Source organism: Mya arenaria, chromosome 7 (assembly GCF_026914265.1).
Source record: "Mya arenaria isolate MELC-2E11 chromosome 7, ASM2691426v1".
Lineage (NCBI taxonomy): Eukaryota > Metazoa > Mollusca > Bivalvia > Myida > Myidae > Mya > Mya arenaria.
Window position 1 is genome coordinate 19,452,279 of NC_069128.1, and position 23,365 is coordinate 19,475,643.

The following is a 23,365-nucleotide window of genomic DNA, read 5'->3' on the forward strand; positions in this document are numbered from 1 at the left end:
TGGCAGCACTTGCTTTTAAGCGTAACTGTGTATGTGATGTGTATTATTCCAATTTTAATACTATAGAAAATACAATTTTTTTAAGGAAGATTCTTTGCAACCATTTTGTCCGAGATAGAGGCAAGGATAAGATATTAACCTCTAATTATACACATGTTACTATAAATAGTAACATTTTACTACAGAAATTCATTCCTGCAAGAATTATTATCGTCTCCGCCGTTATTCCTTCCACTGGGGGCAATTATCAACCAAAAGCCATGGTAAACCATGTATTTACCTACAACATAATTTATGCTTTGCAAAATTGCAGTCTTCTGCTCGGAACTTCTATCAACGTGTACCGGGGCTGACATGAAATTGAACAAACTTTTGAACGTTGTTTATGTTGTTGTTGTTGTTGTTGTTATTGTTGTTGTCAAATGTGATATATCTAGATTGTTCTTCAAGTATTCAATGTATTGCATGTGTATATGGCTGTTTTGAAGTTGATTCGTTAATGCTTATTTAAAAAAGTTTTAACAAGATGTTTACATATTTTCGTGACATTTTCTTGTATTAAGGAAATAAGTGGAATTTTAGATGCTCGGTGATCCCATATTATTTCGGTACAAGTTGAAAGGGTTTTCCAGGTATAGAAATAATGTGTAAAAATATGCCGAAAATAATATTACAAACTTGAAATATTCGAAATAGAATATGCCATTTCAGATTTCACTTGAAAAAGTACTTGGCTAGTATTCAATATTAGTCTTAATTAGATCTAAGAACGGTGTAGCTAATCGGATTTCTTGTTATAAATAACTTGCCAATAAAGTGAATGAAGTCAATGATGTATGACCATAAGATTGACTTAAGTGGAATATTGAATACAACCACTGGGACGTATTCATAAAGCAGCTTAAGAAATTTCCCAACTGATGTAAATTTCCTCAAAAAAGTAATGGTCAAATTGAAAGAAAAATATAAATATAAGTGTTTTTAACATAAAATTATCGGGTTTTCCATTTTAATCAATGAACATATTGTGAAATTATTCAGTTTTTATATAGTATGACCAATGATATATTTAAATTAGGAAAGGGAATTAAGTTAGGAAATGACTTAAGATGTTTTATGAAAGGCCAGCACATTTGTTTGCAAATGGAGATATGAAAAATGAAACAGTTATAAGTTATTCTTTATTAAATATCTCAAATCGGAATTGCAAAGGATTGACACAGTTGAAACATAAGATGTATAAAGCTTCTGTAGAATTTGAGACTGTGAATAATATATCATTGCCGTTGATTTTTGTTATGTATACGTCCAAATTATTTATTGTTTACTAGACGTTTATTTATTCAGATTGTACAATTATGATTGCTCACAATGTATGTATACACTCATAAAATAAGCTTAAAGCGGCACCCTCACAGATTGACCGTTTTGACTTGGTTTTTTTGTTGTTGTTTTTTTGTCGTTGAATAAACTAATTTCTTTAGCGTAAATGTCTGGTAACCAGAGATATAAGACTGCTGACAAAAGCTCATATCGCACTTTTCATATTTACGTTCGAAAATTTATGTTTTATGGCTAAAAGCGTTACTAACACTATAAGAAAAATGACTTTTTTCGGCATAAAACGAATATTTTGAACGTAAATAAGAAAAGTGCGATCTGATCTTTTCACAGGAGTCCTTTATTAATGGTCTTCAGACATCCACGCAAAACATGGGTTATTCCAGGCCAAAAAATAAAAGGTTGTCAAAACGGTGAATCTGTGAGAGTGCAGCTTTCAAGGATATCATGGCAATAACAGTTGTTTATATTTCTCATATCATATTTTATACATATTTCATTTATATATTATCGTGTTTTTGTATTATTATATTGTCTGATCTATTCACATACATATTATTATATTATATTTTCATACATTTACAATAGTAAATATACCCAAATAAAGAACACAAAACTGCTTCGTTGACCGTTGTTTTATTCGGCAAGAATTTGACATGATTTATATAAATGCCACATTTTAGCGAAGTAATAAACTGAATTGTTCAGATTAAAGATGCACTCTTACTCCAAAATAAGATTTACCACAATTAATACAATTGTTTTGATTTATCAAAAAGTATGAATACATGTCGAAAACAATGGTTCTTATGAAGGATACCGAGTATAATTTGAAAGAAATGTGCAGAAAAAAATAGCATTTCTACCTTTTGGGACTTAAAGTAGATCACAGTAAATCTTTTAGCATTCACCAACCATTTTTTTTTTTGCGTTTTCAGCTATTACATTCACGGTTACAATATTTTTATCAGTAATTAATATTTTCATTATGCATTATTCAGTAAGTAGTTAAAGGTGTATCACTAAAACAATTGTTTGATATACATGTGTATGTATTGATTTTTAATAAGAGTGTCTCTTTAAAACTACAAAATCAGAATTTGTTATTGTAAATGTCGTCCGGCATATTGATCACTGAATGTGATTGAAGTTTTCTATAACTTGCAGTTCCATACAGTATATCAATCAAATAGCATTATGTTAATCTTTGTTAACATAAATATAAGTATTTTTTTGATTATATTTTATCAACATAGAAATATTTACAGCAAAATAACCAGCACAGAAGTTGGCTGAAAATCATCGTATAACACAGTGTTAACTTTGACATCTTGTATATAACATAAATATAAATATAAAAAAATACAGTAACATTCAACAGACATTCACACCGAGCTAGGCCACACCAATTAATGTTTTGTTCTATGGAATTTAGCCGAATTAAATTGGAACGAGCGAGCGAAATAAAAATAGAGTTTCCTTTTTAGTTTATACACAAGTCTGGCGAATGCGAAAGCATGGTTTTCCTGTATAATTAATCATTGAGAATGATAATCATGAATATCAACACATTGATTCTCCGCTCTAAATGTTGTTTTAAGTAAATTTAATTTTAAATAACTGTTTCAGGCTTTTAGAAATTGTTTAACATATAAACACAAGTTTTGAGTTCTTCGTTTTAACATGGCTTTGCAAAAATGTCTTTGTGTCATTTTTTGTGTGATTTTTATTTTGGTAAAAATAGGAGACTTTTTGTTTATGTCAATTTCTGAAAAAAGGGAACACGGAAACAAAAATCAATTGGTTGGGCTCATACACACTTACCCTGTTAATAATTTGTATTTTACAGTTTTAATATCAAAGTATCCCGACCAATTGTGTACTATTTACTAAAAGCACACATGTACATCTAACATCTACATAACCGTAACATTGTAACACTAACAAGAACTTAAATATATTTGCACACAAGTTTGCTCATTTTAGGTTACATATCACTATATTTTGATATTTCAATTTGACGTATTAAGCCGAATTAAAATAATGGTATATAAATATAATTATATTGGTATATTTTAACATTCAAAATAACATGATTCAAGTAAATACTTATATTAACTTTTAAGAACATAAATACATGTCACACGTGACTTTTTTACTGATTTCAAACATACATGTTCATATAAATGTATTGGCGCATCGCATTTGTGAGATTTTTTTTTTCATCAAATGTTCATCAAACTTGCGATTTTATGTCTCTCCTCCCACTTTTCGAAGCTGGTTTAGTATTAAAACCACAAGTTAGTTCCCTTAAAGAAACTCAAAAAGAAGAATTACTATGTTTGTTTAAAAATAGAAAATCGGCATCAATCAGTTCGAATTAAATGCATAAGTCCAGTTGGAATATATGACTGATATCAATTCTGGACTTAAGTTTACAGTTCTGAAAGTACAACATGACTGCCGATGAGTTCGAAAGAGTTATTACATTTCCAAAAAAATCCTATTGCATAACATAGTCTTGAATATGACATCACTTTTGCAATGACGTCATCAGCTATCGACAATAAATACGTCATCGGGTGCCGGAACGCTGACACTTCCGGCCTCACGAAAGTTTTCGATATATTCCGGTTTGTTGTTAAATGTAACTGACGGTGCTCCGGAATTCGATCCAGTATCGGAAGCTTCCGGTTCTGACATGTCGGACTCCGACTCAATAGAGTTTGCGCGCGCATCTTCTTCACTGATGCGAGGACTAGCACCAACGTGTGTTTTCGCAGGCTCAGAAAGCCTGTTCAATTTCATGTCATTGTCTTTATTTACAGCTCTGGTGACTATGTTTGACCTTGGTCTCAGGTCAACTTTCACCTTTCCATATGCAACGTCATCGATTGTCACGGTATGTCTGTCAGTGGCATTTTTAGCTTTGCTTTTCAGCATTAACATATCCTCTTCTTCATCATTGTCGGCAATTATATTCAACGGAGTAGAACCACCGAAGCTTGCACGTTTTGGCATCCCCTTTCCTTTTGTTTCCTCCCTCGGTACGCCTTCGACAGAAGTAGCACGACTGAGCCGATTTCGCCAAGGGAGAGAACTGCGTTTCTCCTCCTCACCGATCGTGTTTAGGGAGATACGGGATTGAGTCAAAACGTCCCTAACAAGATGGAGCCAGGAATCCACCTTTCCTGTCGAAGCCTCCGCTCCCCCGTTCCTTTTCTGGATCTTCTGAAGCTTTGTTTCAATTGCGTCTGCCTTGTGTAAAACGGCGTCACGATCTTGTTGTATCGATGTCATCGCTCTAATCGTCTTTCTAGACTTCCGCTTGGTGCTGCTGCTACCTTTCCGCGTTCCGAATTTATCTGAATAAAATGCATATTGTTGAAGTATTGCGGTATACTGCCACATGTATAACGAGGTATTAAAACTATAAACACATATCAATTTTATTTCATTTGAAAGGATTTAATATTTTTAATAAAAACATAAGTCCTATTTTATCTTTGAGTCCATACTAGCAACAGCATGTCATCAATATGAAACCTAATGCATTTGATTAAATTACGGTCAAACCCGTTGGCTCTATATCGCTTTGCTCGATTTCCTCGTTGGATCGAACTAGATGTTAAATAACGTTTTTTTTACTCTTAAAAAAATCATTCAGGCTTGGCTCGATGTTCGCAGTGCACCTGTCGTACTGCGCCTTCAGCGCTTTGATTTAGTTAAAATCGCATCTTACCGTGGCTATGGTTGCTAGTCTCGCTTATCCTCTCCTTTCTCAGGTCGTTGGCCAGATCCATGAAGTTTTTCACGAACTTTGTCCCCAGATTGTCGCCGGCGGCCACCGGAATCTCCCCGCCCGCCTGTTGTTTGTGTTTCCGGCGCTGTGTGATCCGGATCACCGTCTTTCGGCGCTTCAGCTTAGGGGAGTCGTCCTGAATAATAATAATAATAATAATAATAATAATAATAATAATAATAATAATAATGATGATGGTGATGATGATGATGATGATGATGATGATGATGATGATGATGTAGATTTAAATAAATAACTTTCTTATTTTAAATTCAAACATACTATTTTAGTAGTAAATATACCGTTTCAGACGGAAAGAATAAAGAAAATCATCATAAATCGTAGCAGACGGAAAGTCCTATATTTATGTGACGTTTCTACCGTCATTTAAAACCGGAACTTTGAGTTCGTTCCTGGTGATGCATATCAGACAGCAAGAGAGGAACAAGACAGACGGAAGTAACATACAGCCTGACTCAGTAGAGAACATTTTGACAAATTGTTAGATAGATGGACGTACCTGTGTTATGCTACTGTCGTCATCGAAACCGGAACTGGAGGTTGTGGTGACGGACATTTTGTCATCATCATCATCCATCTGCTGCATTTCTTTCACCAGTGCGATCTTGCCTGAAAAAATGAGCGGAGGTTTGAAAACTAGAATATAAGGAAGAAGAATTTCTCAGCGTGTTTGCTGATGTGACAAGTCCGGGGATTACACGCGATTCGCCAAGGAGGTCAACACTCCGGAATGTGAAATATTTTTCTAAAAAACCTTTTTTAAAAGAAAATAATCGAAATCTTCCCTAGAAGTACAACATCCAATGTTGATATTTACTTCCGAGTTTGTGGAGTTTGCCAGAAGTAGTCGTATTTTAGCAACGTTATCCTTACCCCCAAAATATCACGACACACACAGCATTGTATTTTACAACGAAGTTCTTCGATTTGAAATTTTGAACAAGGACAACTTCGTTTAAATATAACTTATTCTAAACAGCTCACATGGTTTGAGGCAGAACACGCTGTTGTCTTTTATATGCTATGAGAGATTCTACATAGTTACGTAGATTTTGAATGGATATGATTTTGATATTTTGGCGATACTACTAACACGTCCGTCGCAAAGGTATCTTTAAGGACATTATTTTAAATGTAATTCGCTGTCTTAAAGGCCTAGTTTAAGCTTTCTGACCCCCCCCCCCCCCCAAACCTATTTTATGAATAACATAACTCATATGCTTATTCTTAGGCATAATAATTATTACAACCATAATAATCAATACACCGAAGTTATGTACAGTACACGTTGTTTTTTTTGCTTTTTTTTAATGTGTGTGTGTGGGGGGGGGGGGGGGGAGGCGTCCCTTAAATTAGGCCTTTAAGCGCAAAGTTCATACCTGCAATGTCCATGGCGTTTAACTCCCGTGTGTTCGGTTTCATACAGTTAATATCAGTAGAGGACATTATATGCAGCGCGGTCCCAAGCCGATGGAAGAACATGGACACGAATTGTATCACCAAGGCGATCCCATAAACCAACATGAAGAGTAGGGAAATTGGTTCTAGCGTCAGTTGGTTGCCGTTAGTCGCCGTGCAGGGTAGTGGAATGCTGATACCATTGCCCATTTTGATGGCGTTCGTGTACTGGAATTCAGAACAAATGAACGGTTGATAAACATTGACGCCACTAGCGGATCAAGGGGAGGACGGACGCACCCGGTGCCCCCCAAGAAATCTTCCTAGTTCACTTTTTATGTCAATATGGATAAACAGATAATAAAATACGCTCAAAATGCACCATTTCGGACTAGAAATTGATCAAACTTCTTTCGAGGAGAACCCCCATACACTCCCTGCAATCATTTTAATTTTGGTTTTGAGGGAGAGGCGAATGTCAAAATGTTGAGCCCCTGGTACGAATTGTATCACCAGGGCGTTGCTATAAATCATAATGCTGATAAGGGAGATGATAGTCAGTTGACGGCCATTGGTCGCGTGGCAGGTCTGGGGACACTTGTATAGTCGTGGAACGAAGGGATGTAATTATTTACGCTATTTAAGTACATGCGTGGATACATAGTTATTATACTGAATTATCCGCTGTATTAGTAATATTTGACATACATGCCTGATATATTTGTATTATTATATTAATTTGATGGACAATTTTGTTTATGCTTATAAATTGTCAAGGCAAAAACAAAGAATCCGACCTAAGAATAAAAAAGGCATTATTTGAGTGGACTTGGCAAAAAACCTAAATGTTACCTGTAGCGTAAATACGATGATAATGAACAGGCCGTTAAGCATGAAGAACATCAGCGCCATTTTGTTGCGTAGTTCCAAAAGATCGTTTTGAACGCGAACCTGCTGCGCCTCGTTCTTCTCCAGTGGAGTTAGGTACTTTCCGATTAGATCCTGTGGGAAGATAATTTTAGAAATTGCACTTTTGAAAACACTATAAACTAGGAAACCAATATTTGACAATTTTAAACGGGAACTTAAGCTGAGACAGCGATAAAATACTCTTTAAATCATGTAAATTGATGTATTATCGGCCTCATACTAGTTAGTATTGATAATTCTAGGCTTGTTTGAGGATGTAATGTATTCGTTGATTTTGGGATCCTCTTGTGTCTAGTCCATTTAAAGTGACCCTCTTAATTCAAAATCAATGCATAAAGATGTATAACAAACATCAATTTTTGACTGATAAACCTTTAACTACTTACTAAATAATACATTTATGGAAATATTAATTACTGATTTGTAACCGTGTAATTAATAGTAGAAAGCGCAAAGATATTAAATAATTGGTGAATGCTAAAAGATTTACTGTGGCCTACTTTAGTCTCATAAGATAGCAATACCTTGTTGTGTGCGCCTTTCTTACAAATTAAACTCGATATCCTTCATAAGACCATTGTTTTCGACATTTATTCATCCTTTTTGTTTGTAATATTAAAACAATATTATTAAATGTGGTAAATCTTTTTTGGGAGTAAGAGAGCATCTTAAAAGAAACGACATAGAAGTCACCTTCATTGACCTTAGTGTTCGGATATATTTAATGTACATACCTTCCAGAACGATTTCTCATCGTTGCCAAGGTAACGCGTGCGACCTTGACCTAGTCCGTCGTCATCCAGCCACACGGGAGAGTTCTCGGAACTTGTCGTCGTCGTCGGCGGCGACGGAAATACCGTCGGCTTGTATACAGGGTTAATTGCTGGAATATACATGTAATAGTATTTTGGAAAATTGTGATTGTGATTATTTTCACAAAACAGCCGTCTGACGGAGCACTGTCAAAACATAGTTTTGGAAACTGGTTTGTTGAAGCGTTTGATGAAACTAACCACCTTATCAAACTCCGAGAATAAAACAAAGGCGGCATCTTAAGCGGCATAAAATGCCATTTTTTTTTTTAATTCAAAATGGTGTAGTTAAAGAAACGTTATCTTTGTTTAAAGGTTTTCATTTTACGCAAAATGTTGCCTTCCGACGTAGCATAATAAATTATATGACGTAATTTATCACGTGATATACACACACTGATATATGACGTAAATTATCACGTGATATACACACACTGATATATGACGTAAATTATCACGTAGTATTCACACACTGGTTTTGTCCTTTTAAAAATAAGATAATTTTTAACCCACCTTCCGCTAAGCCCTCTTCTTCCTTTTCGTCCTCGCCCCTCGGGGTCGACCGCCGTCTGACGCCCTCCCCTTCATTTATTGTCTCGAACGTGACGCTCACGCCCTCGTCGGACGACATGCAACGTTCTATGCTTCTTCCGGTGGCCGCTTGGGACTCCTAGTAATACGAAATAAATATGTTCTAAAATTTGTGATATTCTCATCGCGATTTGTAATCAACAAATTCATTATTTAATAAAAAAAATACCGGTAACCAATTTTAATTAATATTCGGAATCAGCTGAAAACTTGAGATGAACTTTTAAATTAGTATAAAATAGCCTCTTACCTGGTTGCCGGAAGTGACTGCTCTTTCGATGTTTTCCAGTCTTTCGAGGACCATTTCAAATTTGGCTTCCGATGTGTCGGGGCGCGGTTTAGGACAGCATAAACACCGGAAGAGATTTCCAAACGAGAAACCGTAGTCGCTATCAAGGTCGTCCGCCCCGCTTGTATTGAATCGGGCGAGTAGAGCCTAAAAGTTTATGCAGTAAATACAGTTCGCGCGATACAATTAGCAAGTCCTTATTTTACCTTTTTAAATACTAAGGACAAAAAGGTTGTCCGGTTAGCGCACTTGCTTCTCCCCTAGGCGAACCGGGTTCGATTCCCAGCCTGGGCGTATGTGTGTTTGGTTTGTGGTCACCAAGTCGGACAAGTGGGTTTCCTCCGGGTACTATGGTTTCCCCCACAGCACAGGACCACACTCTCGCGTAATATCGTGCCAACGAGAGTGATTTATAATATGTTGTTTTAACTTGTTTCACAATCGTTGTAAAATAATAAGTTTAGACTACAATTCAGTAACTGTCTTTTGACATTGGTTGTATCATGCCAAAGAGAGAATGCACGTTTTTTTGCACGGATTTCACGTACAGGAAGTAAGCTAGAACTATGTCCTACCTGTAACTTGCTATCCGGTTTCTTTTGCGGTGCCGCCTTGGCGTTGGGATCCGTTGCGGTTGCGGACTCTCTCGTGCCCCACGAGACCACGTGCATGTTGCAGATGGAATAGATCATAAGCAGCATGGACATGGACGGCACCGACAGGAAGTAGAGGGCGCCGTGAAGCAGGTTTGTAAACTCCTAGAACGGAAGGGGTGTAGGAAAAGTAAGATATAAGGTTTTAAGTCAGTTTTAAGTTAAAACGAAGGCGGGACCCTTCAAGCGACATAGACTGCCCTTTTTTTCATTTAAATAGTGAAGGAAAAGAAAAGTTGTCTTTGTTTTAAGTATTCATTCGACGCAAAAAGCTGCCTTCCGACGTAGCATCTATCACGTACTTTATCACGTAATTTATCACGTGGTATACACACACTGTAATCTTCTTATTTTACAGGGTCTGCAGTGACGCGACGAAGCACCAAACAAAACATACTAGTAAATAAAATAACACAAGTTCTTACCTGTGGATGCATGATGGCCGAGATTATGAATACGCCGAGCAGGAAAAAGAGAAAGATGGCGGTTGGCGAGCACAATCCCTCTAGTATCATGTTCAGACCAAGTCCCACCACAACCACCATCATAAGGAGCGCATAGACCAAGGATAGGACCTGTGCTAACATCATCTGAAATGAAAAATTGAGATGGGATAAAAATGTTTTTTAAGTAGTTGCTATCTTAATCTGACGTATAAAGGAAAGGAAATCGTGTTGTTGAACTAACGTATAAAGTATATCGGAAGATAATTGGAGTAAAGAATCGTGGGACAAAGGTCTGTTTGGGACCCGACCCCACCATTATCCAGTACCATCATCGCCAGTAGCACGTACCGAAAGCCTAACAGTTGCTGTATCGTATATGGGGACAGTCAGGGAAATATATTGGTCGCTGGGCGCGGACAGCTTGGGGACACTCATTTAAGGGCAATGATAGACGGATTTAAGTTGAAGCTCAAATGGCCGTTTATGTCAGGTGACCGGCAACTTAAAGTGACCGCTAGGACAGGTCCAAATGGAGTCGTAATTTATTTTGACTGTCATAATGAGCTTAACAAAGGGCGCAATGCAACATGAATTTCGGCCAGAGTTTGTGGCATTTTTAAACATATGTGAATTGTAAATGGTAATGTATATACCAAATACAATGTAAATAAATAGAACAACGTTGCAGCTGCCGTCACTGTAGTCTCCACCGCCGACGACAGCAAGGCCACAACACTAACTTAACTAAATGTATATATAAATTTATTATATCGGAACGGCGAAGTCACATGATGAGTTGAAGTTAGAAACGAGCATACACTGCATGGTACATATAGACATCGAGCGTGGAGAAATATCGACCCTCGGTCCATTTAAATCGGTTCGAGCCAATGAGGAAATCGAGCCATGCGATATCGAGCCAACGAGTTTGGACTGTAAATGTACAAACCTGCCACTTAGATTCACAGAAGAAGCACGCCGCCATGAACAGTCCAACTGGTACGGCGTTACAGACGAGCGAGTTTATAAGGTCAAACGCGGGGAACGCGGTGTTGAGAGCCCCGGTGATGAGGAGGAAAACTGTGGCTGGGGTGAGGAGGGAGGAACAAAACAGCAGGAGCTGATAAGCCATGTACAGAAGGGACATGTTCTCGTTGATTTTGACGATGTTGCGCCAGTCACCTGAAGAAACGAAAAACGCGCATGAATGAACAATCGGAAAATGTTTTATAATAATGTGATAAAAACGGCTCACGTATTCGTATAAAAATCTTCAATCCATGCTTGCTCTGGCCACAACAATGCTAAGAGCACATTAAACTTGGCCTCTATAAAACGGAAAATTTGAAATACTGTCAATGTTACGCATTACAGGTGATATTACAATTTATAGGTGTAGTGTCGCCTAAACAAAGATGGCTGTGGCATTTAAAAAATAACAACACTTTGGTATACTGTAAGCCTATCTCCGATGGTCCCGATTTTAATACAACGTGTATCAGTACATGTTATTCTAGTAAAGTTCTTGTTCTGAAGGATCAAGTTCTATTCACGTCGACTAAATGGTAATGTTAACATTCACACTTGATTTTGAGTACGATAAAGTTTGCGTTCATTTTGCATGAACCGGTCGACCTTTTATGACCTCTGTAGGCGGAGTCTCACAAGAAGGACCTGAGTCATGTATATTTAAAACAGGAATTAAAAAATCTCGATACCTTTCTTGATAAAGGTGCAAATTATTGCAACGAAATGTAAAGTAATGAATAGGCGAAAATGTCAATTTAAGAATTGATTCTTACTTTTCGTGCGTTCATCCGGTGAACGCTCTGCCGCAATTTTGGAAATTTCAAAAAAGCGTTAAAACAAATTAACAAACCTAGCAGATCCATGATGTTAGCCATTGTTGAAGGCGACCATCGACGTCTTTGATTGTAGAACTCTACAAATCCCTCGGGGCAATAAGTCAGGGCGTCCGCGTTTGCGCAATACTCTATCCTGTAGCCTTGTTGTAGTAGTAGCGTACATAGCCAACGATCCTCGCCTGAGAAAGAAAGATACATACATGTTCTAAACTCTCGAATCATTATTGACACCTCAGTGTCTCCATTTTCGAATCTAGATCCCCATGTATGCGTATAACAAATGAAATTAACGTCATTTTGTTTGATTAGCTGAGCATAGTCACTGCGTATGATCAATATCCTCCTAACATTTGAAACTAGGGGTGGTATTCAATAGTTTACTTAAGCAAATATTATGGTCATACATCATTGACTTCATTCATTCTATTGGTCAGTTATTATTACAAGAAATCCGATTAGCTACATCGTTCTTAGATCCAATTAAAACCAATATTGAAAACCAACCCTGTACTATTTTTTTCTTCGAAAGACATGTTTGTACAATCCAAGATTATTTCGTAGTAATTTTGAGAATACATCTTAAAAGCAGCTGTTGGATTTCAACAACGAGAACTAAACCAAACGGGAGAAGATAAACAAATACATGACATAAATAGTGTGTCTTTTTAAGAGCCAAAGCCAAAACCGGTGCACGTGGAACAGCTTACATAACCATCTTCTTTTGCTTGCGGAACAGTAGTAGTGAAGCAAATGAGCATGACTAATTGATTATTTAGGGGGTCAACCGGTCTACGTCAGATAACAGTTACTTCTATACACCAAAATGTTCATGGGAGGTGCAGAATATGGAACAAAATTGTATTTTTACCGACAGTGCTGAAATCCAAAAATCCGAAATGGCGTCCAAGATGGCCGCCCAAAATACCCAAGACTTCTTTGTATGTTCTACTGAATGTCCGGGACTGGGTTGTGATGAGTCATACTAATTATAAAACGTACAGAAAAGTAAAAAATGTACCTTGATCATACTGCACGTAGTGTCGTGCCTGTGATGACAAGGAGGCGTACTTTCCCATGACGTTATCGTCCATAAGCGAAGAGGCCCGGAAGAGGGAGAAACAGCCGGGAGAACAGAGGACGCAGCCGATCATGTGCTCTGTGGCCTTCTGAAGCCAATGGCTGATCGCATATTCGAATTTCTGGTACCACACCATCGGACCTGAAGAAAAAAAAGTCAAAAATATCAATTGCCATCATATCATCGTCCTTGTCGTCGTCAATTTTGTCGCGGTAGACACCAAACAACAACGAAAGAAAACACTACAATTTGCACCACTACGAAGTAATGCTTATGCATCTCAACAGTTATACCAGACAGCCGTTTTGTTTAACCTACCCATTCCAATAGGATGAATCCGACCGCATGCCGCTCCGACCTTCTCATTTCTTTTCAGCCGATCTACAAGGACCTGCACAGCTGACGGCCGGAAGTCGACGTCACCGTCAAGCGCCAGCACGTACGTGTTATCTGCAAGCGTTTGTTTCCGGCGCGCATCCAGGTTCTGTCCGACCAGACGGTGACCAAGCAGGTAGTACATGTACATAACCTGTAAGTAGGTGGGTGGGATAAAGTAAAGAGAAGTGGAAAGGATAAAGAAATAAACTGTATGGTAGTGGGTGGGTGGGGTAAGAGCCTTATTTCATGCTTACATCGTTTACGATTTGTACTGATGATGAAAGTACTAGAAAGGAAATTTTTATGCGATAAGTAAGCTAAGGATCACTATACTGTCGAACCCCGTTGGCTCCAACTCCAAGGGACCGGCGAAAATACCTCGAGCCTCGGGGAGTTCGAGCCAAGCGGGAATGCTTACATTCAGTTTTAAGAAATCGGTCCTTTAGATCGAGTTCGAGCCAACGAGGTAAACGAGCCAACGGGGTTCGACTGTAGTTTATTAAAGCACTGTATTTGATCTATGTCAGTGAGTTTCTAGTAACGGAGTGGTAAAATTTGACGCAATATTAAAGATTTGGGCCCTAGATCTTAAAAGTAAAATATTATTTGACTTTGACCTTTATCATTTGTACAACTTAACCTTAACCTTGACCTTAATCAATGTTAGTGCTTACCTGGCTCCAGCGTTTCTTGATTCTGATCTTGGACTTATCCTTGAGGTGAACAATCATCTTGTTGCCCCCTAACATGGCCCACTCTAGTCTTCCGCCGTATGGGGTGGGGTAGCGGGTGGGTGGTGCAAGGCGCATTGGGACACGATGCACTTTACTGAAAATCGGAAACGTTAAGTTAAAAACAACGTTGAAACTGTTAAGTAGAAACAACGTTGAAAACGTTAAGTTTAAAACAACGTTGACACTGTTAAGTAGAAACAACGTTTACAACGTTAAGTTAAAAACAACGTTAAAAACGTTAAGTTGAAAACAGCATTTAAAACGTGAAGTAGATACAACGTTGAAAACGTTAATTAAAAATGCGTTGAAAATGTTAAATAGACCAACTTTGAAAACGTTGTTTAATAATAAGTGGGACTATGATGGCATTTTTTTTGGTATGGATTGAATTCGTCTGATGGGAAAGTATGAATATTTTTTTTATTTGGAAAGCAAACATAAAACAGTTACCTTGCCGCCTTGTCCACGATGCCTACCAGCTGGTGTACGAAACTGTTGACGTTGTAATCTTCCGCGTCAACATCATGCGGTTCATATGCATCGTCGAAAAATATGTGGGCTGGATTGAAAGAAATATTAGTAGAAACGTATGTGAGCTAAACTGGTAACAAGGTATGCGAGCTAAATTGGTAAAAAACATATATGCGCTTAATTGGTAAAAAACGTATGTGCGCTTGATTTGTAAAAAACGTATGTGCGCTTAATTGGTAAAAAACGTATATGCGCTTAATTGGTAAAAAACGTATGTGCGCTACATTGGTAAAACTTATGTTCGCTAAATAAGTTAAAAGGTATGTGCGCTAGATTGGTAAAAACGTATGTGCGCTAGATTGGTAAAAACGTATGTGCGCTAGATTGGTAAAAAAGTATGTGCGCTAGATTGGTTAAACATATGTGCGCTAGTTTGGTATTATGTATGTTCGCTAGATTGGTAAAAACGTATGTGCACTAAATTGGATAAAATGTATGTGCGCTAGATTGGTAAAAACGTATCATTAATATATCCGCTAGTTAGGTCCAAAACGTGTATTATATTAAATAGGAATTATTTCACATTGGCATGTTTCCAAACTGTAATGTGTGTTCGCCTTTACCATTAAATCATACAAAGTAGCTACTTGTAGCGAGCTAGTAATCGTTTCAATAGGTAACAAAAATATATATTATAACCGTACATAAATATATAAAAAGCAATGAAATAAATGAAATAAATAAGAAAGTAACACGCACTATGAACAAATATTTTTTATATAAAAAACAAAAACACTTTCACGGGGTTTACCTTCGAATTCGTAAAAGTCCGGGTCCACGACATCGAAAAATTTCTGAGCGTTCTTTCTTGCGCACTGGTCGTCGTCCAAGCTAAAAATATCAAATAGATCAATGTTCTCTAACAAATCCTCCAGTCGAAAAAACAGAGTATCTGTAATTTACGACACAGTCAAGCGTTTTATCTGGACGCAATTTCGATAGTACCCTGTATTTTTGAAGGATTTCAGTAACATTGCATTTTTGAAATACAAGTCAAAACTTTAAAGAAGAAAATATTATGTAATTATACAAAGAATCCATGTTCATTAAGCATGGTTGTTTCGTTGCATCCCCTACCGCGCCCCTTACACTCAAAAGACACAAGAAAATACCTTGATCTCGACACAATATTGTGTTAAAAAATATATTGAATAAAATTCGAAGATCCTCGACCATTTTTATCGAAAACAACCTCGGATGTATTTGGACGGTTTATATACTCAAAAAGTGGTACGTTTAAGTCCGCTGCAAGTAAATCGCGTAGTAATTTTACTTAGGAATTAAACTTTATGACTTTTTGGAATCTTAATTATATTTGCAATAATACACTTCATTGGCAATCAATTTAACTTTAGATCAATAAATACAACTTTCAAACACTACGTTTAATTAATGATATAAATTAAATTCAAAAAAATTACGAACTACTTCAACTGATATACCGGCATACATCCGAGGTTATTTTCGATAAAGAATGGCCAAGGAGTTCCGAATGATTTAAGAATTGTGTTCATACCGGAAGAGAGAGGTTAGAAATTGGAGCATCTCTTTCTCTGTCTCGTGCCACATAGTGGCGCACACGTAGATCATGGGGGCCGGCTCCTTGCGGACAGGGTCCCTGGGTGTCGCCGGAAGTTGGGACGGGAAGCCCCCGTCTAGCATGGAAAACGTCGTATTGCCCTTCCGCTTCTGTGACGTCAGAAAACAAAGTTAATGGTAATTTGGTTTGAACAGTACTTTTGTTTATAACGTAACATTCAAACTGTGTAAAATGTTTTTATGGAAACCGAACTTTACTTTAGGTTATAAATGACGCAAGTGTAAGGGTTTATATTTTGGGTACTTTACTGCCCGGAGTAAATAAAGCTACTTCAGTAAATCCAATGCTGTATGCTAAAATGCTTTAATTGTTCATAGATCCCGTATATTTGCAGATCGGGAGTAAAAGCTTTACGGTTCTAGGGAATTCAAATAATAAAGTATAAAACATACTCATTGCTTTAACCCTTTGAATAATAATTATTAGTTACCTGTTCCTTGTCGGAGTAACGCCGCGCGCGATCACGGTCGTCACGACGTCTGTTAAGCATGAGGGACTGTTCGAGCATGACGCCACAGTACAGAGGCTGCACAAAGAGGTGTTCCGTCTGGACCAGCCGCTCAACGCGGGGCATCCAGATATGAAACGTTACCCACATAAAGGACAGCCACCACACGAGGGCGACCGGAAGTAGATAATCCTCGTATAGCGTCCCTAGGTAACCACGTGAAATGCCGTTGATGTCACACGTCCAGTAAAGGTAATCCGGCATGAATGCTTTCATAGAGTCGGTGTACCAGGATTCACAACTCGCGATAAATAGTCCGCCAATGATGGGCGCGGCCAGCATGAGCGGAAGTGAGAAACTAACGACCTGCAGCATCACCTTACACGCGGTTTTGGAGAACTGGTAGCAAAGGAGACAAGCAACCACCTGGATGACGGCAACGTAGAAAGGGTTTGTCTCCATCTCGGCGGAGGCGACGTTATCACCGGAAGGATGGATAAGATGCGGACAGTCGGTCGCAAAATCCTGGTCACCATAAAGGACTTTCAAGCAGGAGCGACTTCCGGCTGTCACCATGACCGACATCAGAATAAGCGTCAGGATTATTTTCCAAAGGCTCGCTATCATGTATATCTTTGTCCGCATTCGGCGGACGCGACGTTTGAACTCCTTCAGGCGTGCTCCTAATTTCCCCATCGCCGTAAACTTGTTGATATAATTCTCCCACCAACCGATAGAAATAAGAAGTAGCGAAACGGGAATTGTCCAAGTCAATTCTGATTTCTCATTGACGACGAAGTCCCTAACCGGCCATAGAATAAGTATCGAAATTTGGGCGACCAGCGCCACTATATCCGCTATGAACACGTAGAACTTCCGGCCCTCCTCTCGCTGAGTGTCAAACATCTTGAGGAGAGCGGGCACGCAGCCGACCCCGAATGTTAAGGCGAGACCCCTTAAAGCGTCCATGGAAGGGAGAACGTAAAACGTAAACAACGTTATTCCCGCAGTGTGGAGCGTTTCGATAGCCAGCAACTAAAACAAATATATATATATAGATGTGAATAACATTTTTATAAAGTAAGAATGCAAACGAAAACATGAAGTAGTTTTCATCAAAGAGATTTAAATTAATTAGTTAAATCTTGAACATTAGATTGTTAACACAACGTGACATACATAAATAAGTGTTAAGCTTATTAACAGTGGTTTTTCGAGTTCTACTTTCTTGGACACACCGAATTAAGCCACTTTGAAACACAAGGAGAAGTATTGAAACAATTTACAAATTCACGATTTAAGCATTTGGAACAATCTGAAAATTCTTGATTTCTTTGACTATTATTTTTTATTAGTCATATACTTTTATAAGTATCTTTTATGACCGAGAGTGTAAGAAAGGTTCATCCTAATCCGAGCGTTGGGTGTTTTGAGGGAACGAGGTTAACCGTGTTTCCGCAGACCCCTGCTCAAGGCTTGGGATGAACCAATCTTACACAAACAGCATTGGTAGATGCTTTTTCTGCCAACTCCGCTAAATTAATAAATATAGAAAAAAATGTATTTTTCGCTAGATCTCTTGTGTGCTTAATGAAAAAAGTAGTTCCATACGGGTACTTTTTATCTTTGCCCGTGAGCAATATAAGGGTTTCCAGCATGGCTGAATATTTGGATCTACTTAGCTGGGTTGGGAGAATATTGAATGTAATCGGACTTCATACCAGAAACAGCACTTTCGGCGTTGGATTCCTCGTCGTTTTGAAGCAAACCCTCCAAAGGCATTTTCCAAACGTAAACACATTCGGAGAACACACAACAATGAATAGAGCCCACAACCAATGCGCCTGGACGCTTGGTGCTGGGTGGAAAGCGTCTCTGGTTACCCGATCAGCAGGTACCCGTCTACATGACGTCACTTCCGTCCCGGAAATCCATTCACATTCGAAAGTCACATTTGAGTACACATTGGATGTAATAAGGAAAAGAGTACTTTTTGCGACTATGGTAAAGACGAGTATGAACATTGTTAAAAAAACACTTAGGATTATTTTAAGCCCCTTCTGGACCTTGCTTAGCAATTCATCGTCAACGCCACGTTGCTTGCTACGGTTGACAACGCGGAAAACATCCCAGGATTTGAGCGTGGACGTCTTTCCTTCGCGCTCAAGGTCTGGTGCAATGAAACTGGAATTAAAGAAATGAATGTTTTGATTTGTCCATATGCGTTCTCAGGCTAAAACGACTAAAGAAGTATAAGTACTTAACTGACTGTATACGAAATTGTTTATGAAAAGTTGAAAAACACCAGACTTTGCTTATTTATACTAATATCAACTAATGATATGTTGTTGAAATTTGTGATAATAGTTATACATGTACTAATGGTTGCAAATATTTGGAATTCATGTATTTTTGGCACTTAATGTTCGGTTACTGTAAACAGTATAGTGTCTCGCTGTATATATAGTGGTAATGGCGTCAAGCCGGCATTCAAGTGACCTTGGTTCGATCCTCAGCTACGGCGGCTAATAATTCATTGCGACTTAAGATAACAGGACGTCGGTTGTTTCTGATCGATTTTCATTGTCATAATATTCAGTATACCACGTGATATACCCAATATTTTGCTTCGAATAAAGACTTTAAACAAAGATAACTTTCCTATTTATTCACCATTTTAAATGAAACATAGCGCAGTCTACACCGCTAGCCCCGTCTTTGGTCTTTTACCAGAGTTTGATTGAGAGTGCAGTTTCTTATAACACTTCGACAATTTTTTTCACAATACGCTCGTCTGACGAAAACATTATTGTGGAAACTGGTTCATTAAGCGGCATAGACTGCCCTTTTTCATTTAAAATGGTGTAGTTAAAAAAAAGTTATCTTTGATTTTAGTCTTCATTTTAAGAAAAATGTAGCCTTCTTACGTATCATATATGACATAATTTATCACGTGGTATACACACACTGATATTATTAAAAGATTTTATCAGCTACCTTTTATCGTTCATTTTCTTTGGGAACCGTGGAAGGCTGTCGGTGACGCCATAACTCTCACGCTTCCTGTTGGCGCTGGGGTCGTCCCTGTTGTTGTTGTCACTGGAGGTCTCGCTCCACGCGGGGCCGCCAACACCGAGGCGGTCTAGCGAGTCGAATGCGGGATTCACAACACCTTCGTCTGACTGCAAAACGAGAAGTGGATGTTTTAGTATGAGAAACATGTCATCCTTAATTTGAGTAATTAATGTATATAGATCCAATAATTTAATAAATTTAATGGGACCTATATTAACATTTCACGACGGTCCTTTAACCTAAATATATTAATTTCCCGCCATTTCCCCTCTCAATCGTCCGCCTCATTCCCAAAACCATCGAGCACCCCATCCCCATCCCCTCGACCATCTTACAAACCCTATAAACTTACGGCCATGCTATCCCTGTTCCCGGGGGTAAGTATCGGGTCTGAATCTTCCACACCGATCACCGGAAGTGGTATCATTCGCTTTACCGTCGGCGGTGATAGATTAGTGTCTGGTAGGTTGTCCTGTTGTTGAGAGAAAAGAAAACTGTAATGTATTAATTTTCTTTTTGAATGTTTATATATAATTTTAGAGAAGAAATAATAATAATAGAGTATATGTGGACTAGAAGATCATTGACAGAATCATTGGTCGAGAAACGGTTTCGTGATAATAGATTTCACCGCCGGCTTGGAGTGAGTAATTTCTGCAAGTTTGTGTTGTCGTCGTTCGTAAGCGTTGTAAGTACTGGAATATGTTGCTGCTGTTTTTGTTGGTGGTGTTGGTGTTGTTTGCGTAGTGGTATTGGTACCGTCAGTTGTGGTGGTGCTAGTGGCTGTCGTTAGTTAGTGATGAAAAATTATTGCTGCTGCTTTTGTTGGTGCTGTTGGCGTAGTAGAAGTTGTACCGTCAGTGATGGTGGTGGTGGTGGTGGTAGTAGTTGTAGTGTATTGACACATTGACATATACACATGACGAAATACATGTATATACCATTAATGACACATGCTCATAAGCAACGTATATACAAAAGGGAAAGTTTGAACATCAAACGCATATTTCTCAAACGAAAATCTAATCTTTGGTAGTCATTAGAACGAACGCAAGCAAATGAGACAGAAAAATGCTTGTGTTGCCAGCCTCCTACAGCTAATGGCTGTGCAAAGGCCGCTTAGCGCACGTTAAATGTTACAGCGCCTGATAAGGACTGAAGCGCTTAAGCGTTAAAGCATGGTAACTAATAGTACGAACTATTAAAGTTACGACATTTTTGTGCTTAAGTCGTTGGGATTGGGGTCGGAGCAAAAATGTAATAGCTAATGACGAAAATTCTACATAGTTACGCCAGTTTTGCGATTAACTTTGGGATGAGTGTAGAATCTCTTGGTCCAGAGATAATTCGTGACCAAGGGCTTATCAGTAAATCCTCCCAAATGGCGAAACAAAGTAATCATGCTATGGGGAAAACTTGATTATCACAGCATTAACCACTTCAGTGTACATGAAAAGTGAAAGGTCTCTAATATTTAGTTTAGACGAAGGGCTTTTTAATTTTCTAGTGGGATGTTTGCCTACTTTTAGCCTGTGTGAAAAATTGTTACGAAATGCACCCATATCTGATGAAAATACCATGCAGTAGATTTAAGATATCAGAGGTTAAATGTTTAATTAAATGATTAATAAATTACGTTCACTATAAAGCGAGTACAATAAAATATGTTGTTTTTTTTCAAATCAATTATTGCAATATACAAGTAATATATTTTAACCAAATCACGCAACTAATCTTACAACGTATGAGCCGAGAAAGTTCTAAGATCGAAACCCAAATAAGATACACTCGGAAGCCGTTTGCTCGAACTCGCTTGGCTCGAATTCCTCGTTGGCTCGAACTTGATGTAAAGAACCGATGTCTTAAAACTGAAGGTAAACATTTCCTCTTGGCTCGAAATTTCCGACGCTCGATGTATTTTCCCTGGTCCCAGGGAGTTCGAGCCAACGGGGTTCGACTGTTCATCAATAAACTCTCAGACAGACCGGTACAAGACGCTCAACAATAATGTTAACAACGACAAATGACAACAACATGAACAATTTGAGTTCTTACCATATAAAAATAATCCAAATTATCTAACTCAATATCAAACGCATCCATCGTTACACGAGTTGAGTTAAGTTGAGTTGAGTTGAGTTGAGATTGTATATTTTCCTAATACAATATCATACACAATGTATTTCTAATATTTCACATAAGTATTTGAAATTGGCACAGTATTCATTTTTCTTTTAACAAATGTAATATGTTTATGATATTATATAATATATAAGTCCACACTAATAAATAAATATAATTTCTATAAATAATCAAGTCGTTGTTCGACTATATTTATTGTTCAGTAACAGTGAACTGTACGATCCGTGTTCTTCAATTCATATATGTACTTTGACATGAAATTAAAAGTTAATAAGATTATATATTGAAAACTCTTCCTTATAGCCAGCCGCCTACACAATTTTATCCGCAACTGTACCGCACAAATATATATTTTCCTCAACCAAATTGATAAAAAATGGGCGTTGTGACGTCATCACTATTAAGGCGTAGCGTTGTACAATCGTAAAAAGTTATGCAATTTGGAGTTGACTAAATTGAAGTGTAAACAAAGGTAACATCTGCGTGTATCATCAGGCGCAAGCCATCCAAGATAGGAGAAACCGGGCGAATTTTAAAATGCATTCCTTTAAGTCAGCGACTGCCGATTAATATCTAAGCATTCCTATTGTGATGAGTTGTTGTCTAAATGAGGCAAATGTTCAAATCACGCTTTTGAGCGTTGCAGAAGTTTCTTAAACAGGGGAATGATGTATGAAGTATAAATGCAAGTGGTTTACACATTAACCACATTTTTGTTAACTATTTAGCTTCAAATATTTAGTATCTAACATTTCACAAAAATCATGTATATATGTATTTCCTTATTTGGTAAAAAACTTAAGTTTTATACTATCAACGCGTGATAAGCAATTTGGCTGTGAGAATTTTGTAGCTAATTAATAATAATATAATAATAATAATAATAATAATAATAATAATAATAATAATAATAATAATAATAATGATAATGATAATAAAAATAATCATATTATTAATAATAATAATAATAATAATAATAATAATAATAATAATAATAATAATAATAATAAATATAATAAAATTTATTATTTTAGATGTTACAAATTAATGTTTTTAACGCAATTTCTATATATACTTTTTTTTTTTAATCTGGCAACTAACAGTATTACAATATTTCCTTTATGAAATATTTAATACACTAATATACTTTCAAAAAAAAAAATCAGAAATAAAATTAAATAGTTAACGAATCACCCATACAAATCTATAATACATAATACTAAAACATGAA

The 23,365-nt window shown here is 37.4% G+C and overlaps 1 protein-coding gene across 1 annotated transcript; it reads right to left on the reverse strand.

Moving 5' to 3' along the window:
- Positions 1-3,894: 3,894 nt before the first annotated feature.
- On the reverse strand, positions 3,895-22,095 carry LOC128240990 (chitin synthase chs-2-like). The gene is made up of 23 exons (XM_052957977.1): positions 22,048-22,095; positions 20,345-20,464; positions 19,915-20,099; positions 18,639-19,101; positions 16,900-17,952; positions 16,386-16,558; positions 15,621-15,700; positions 14,789-14,897; positions 14,279-14,432; positions 13,545-13,755; positions 13,167-13,367; positions 12,163-12,327; positions 11,233-11,465; positions 10,263-10,427; positions 9,760-9,942; positions 9,146-9,331; positions 8,818-8,974; positions 8,227-8,375; positions 7,415-7,564; positions 6,544-6,790; positions 5,664-5,773; positions 5,084-5,279; positions 3,895-4,706 (listed from the first exon to the last, which is right to left on the reverse strand). Exons 1-23 carry the CDS (start codon positions 22,093-22,095, stop codon positions 3,895-3,897), a joined length of 5,550 nt encoding a protein of 1,849 aa, XP_052813937.1.
- Between the last annotated feature and the right edge of the window lie 1,270 nt (positions 22,096-23,365).

What these genes read in the sequence shown, in the direction of transcription:
- LOC128240990 (XM_052957977.1), bottom strand. Translation starts at nt 22,095, where the DNA reads ATGGATGCGTTTGATATTGAGTTAGATAATTTGGATTATTTTTATATG. An exon ending in ATTTGGATTATTTTTATATG is followed by an intron (nt 20,465 to 22,047) that starts GTAAGAACTCAA and finishes TCTCAACAACAG; the next exon opens with GACAACCTACCAGACACTAA. An exon ending in GGAACAGGGATAGCATGGCC is followed by an intron (nt 20,100 to 20,344) that starts GTAAGTTTATAG and finishes CTCGTTTTGCAG; the next exon opens with TCAGACGAAGGTGTTGTGAA.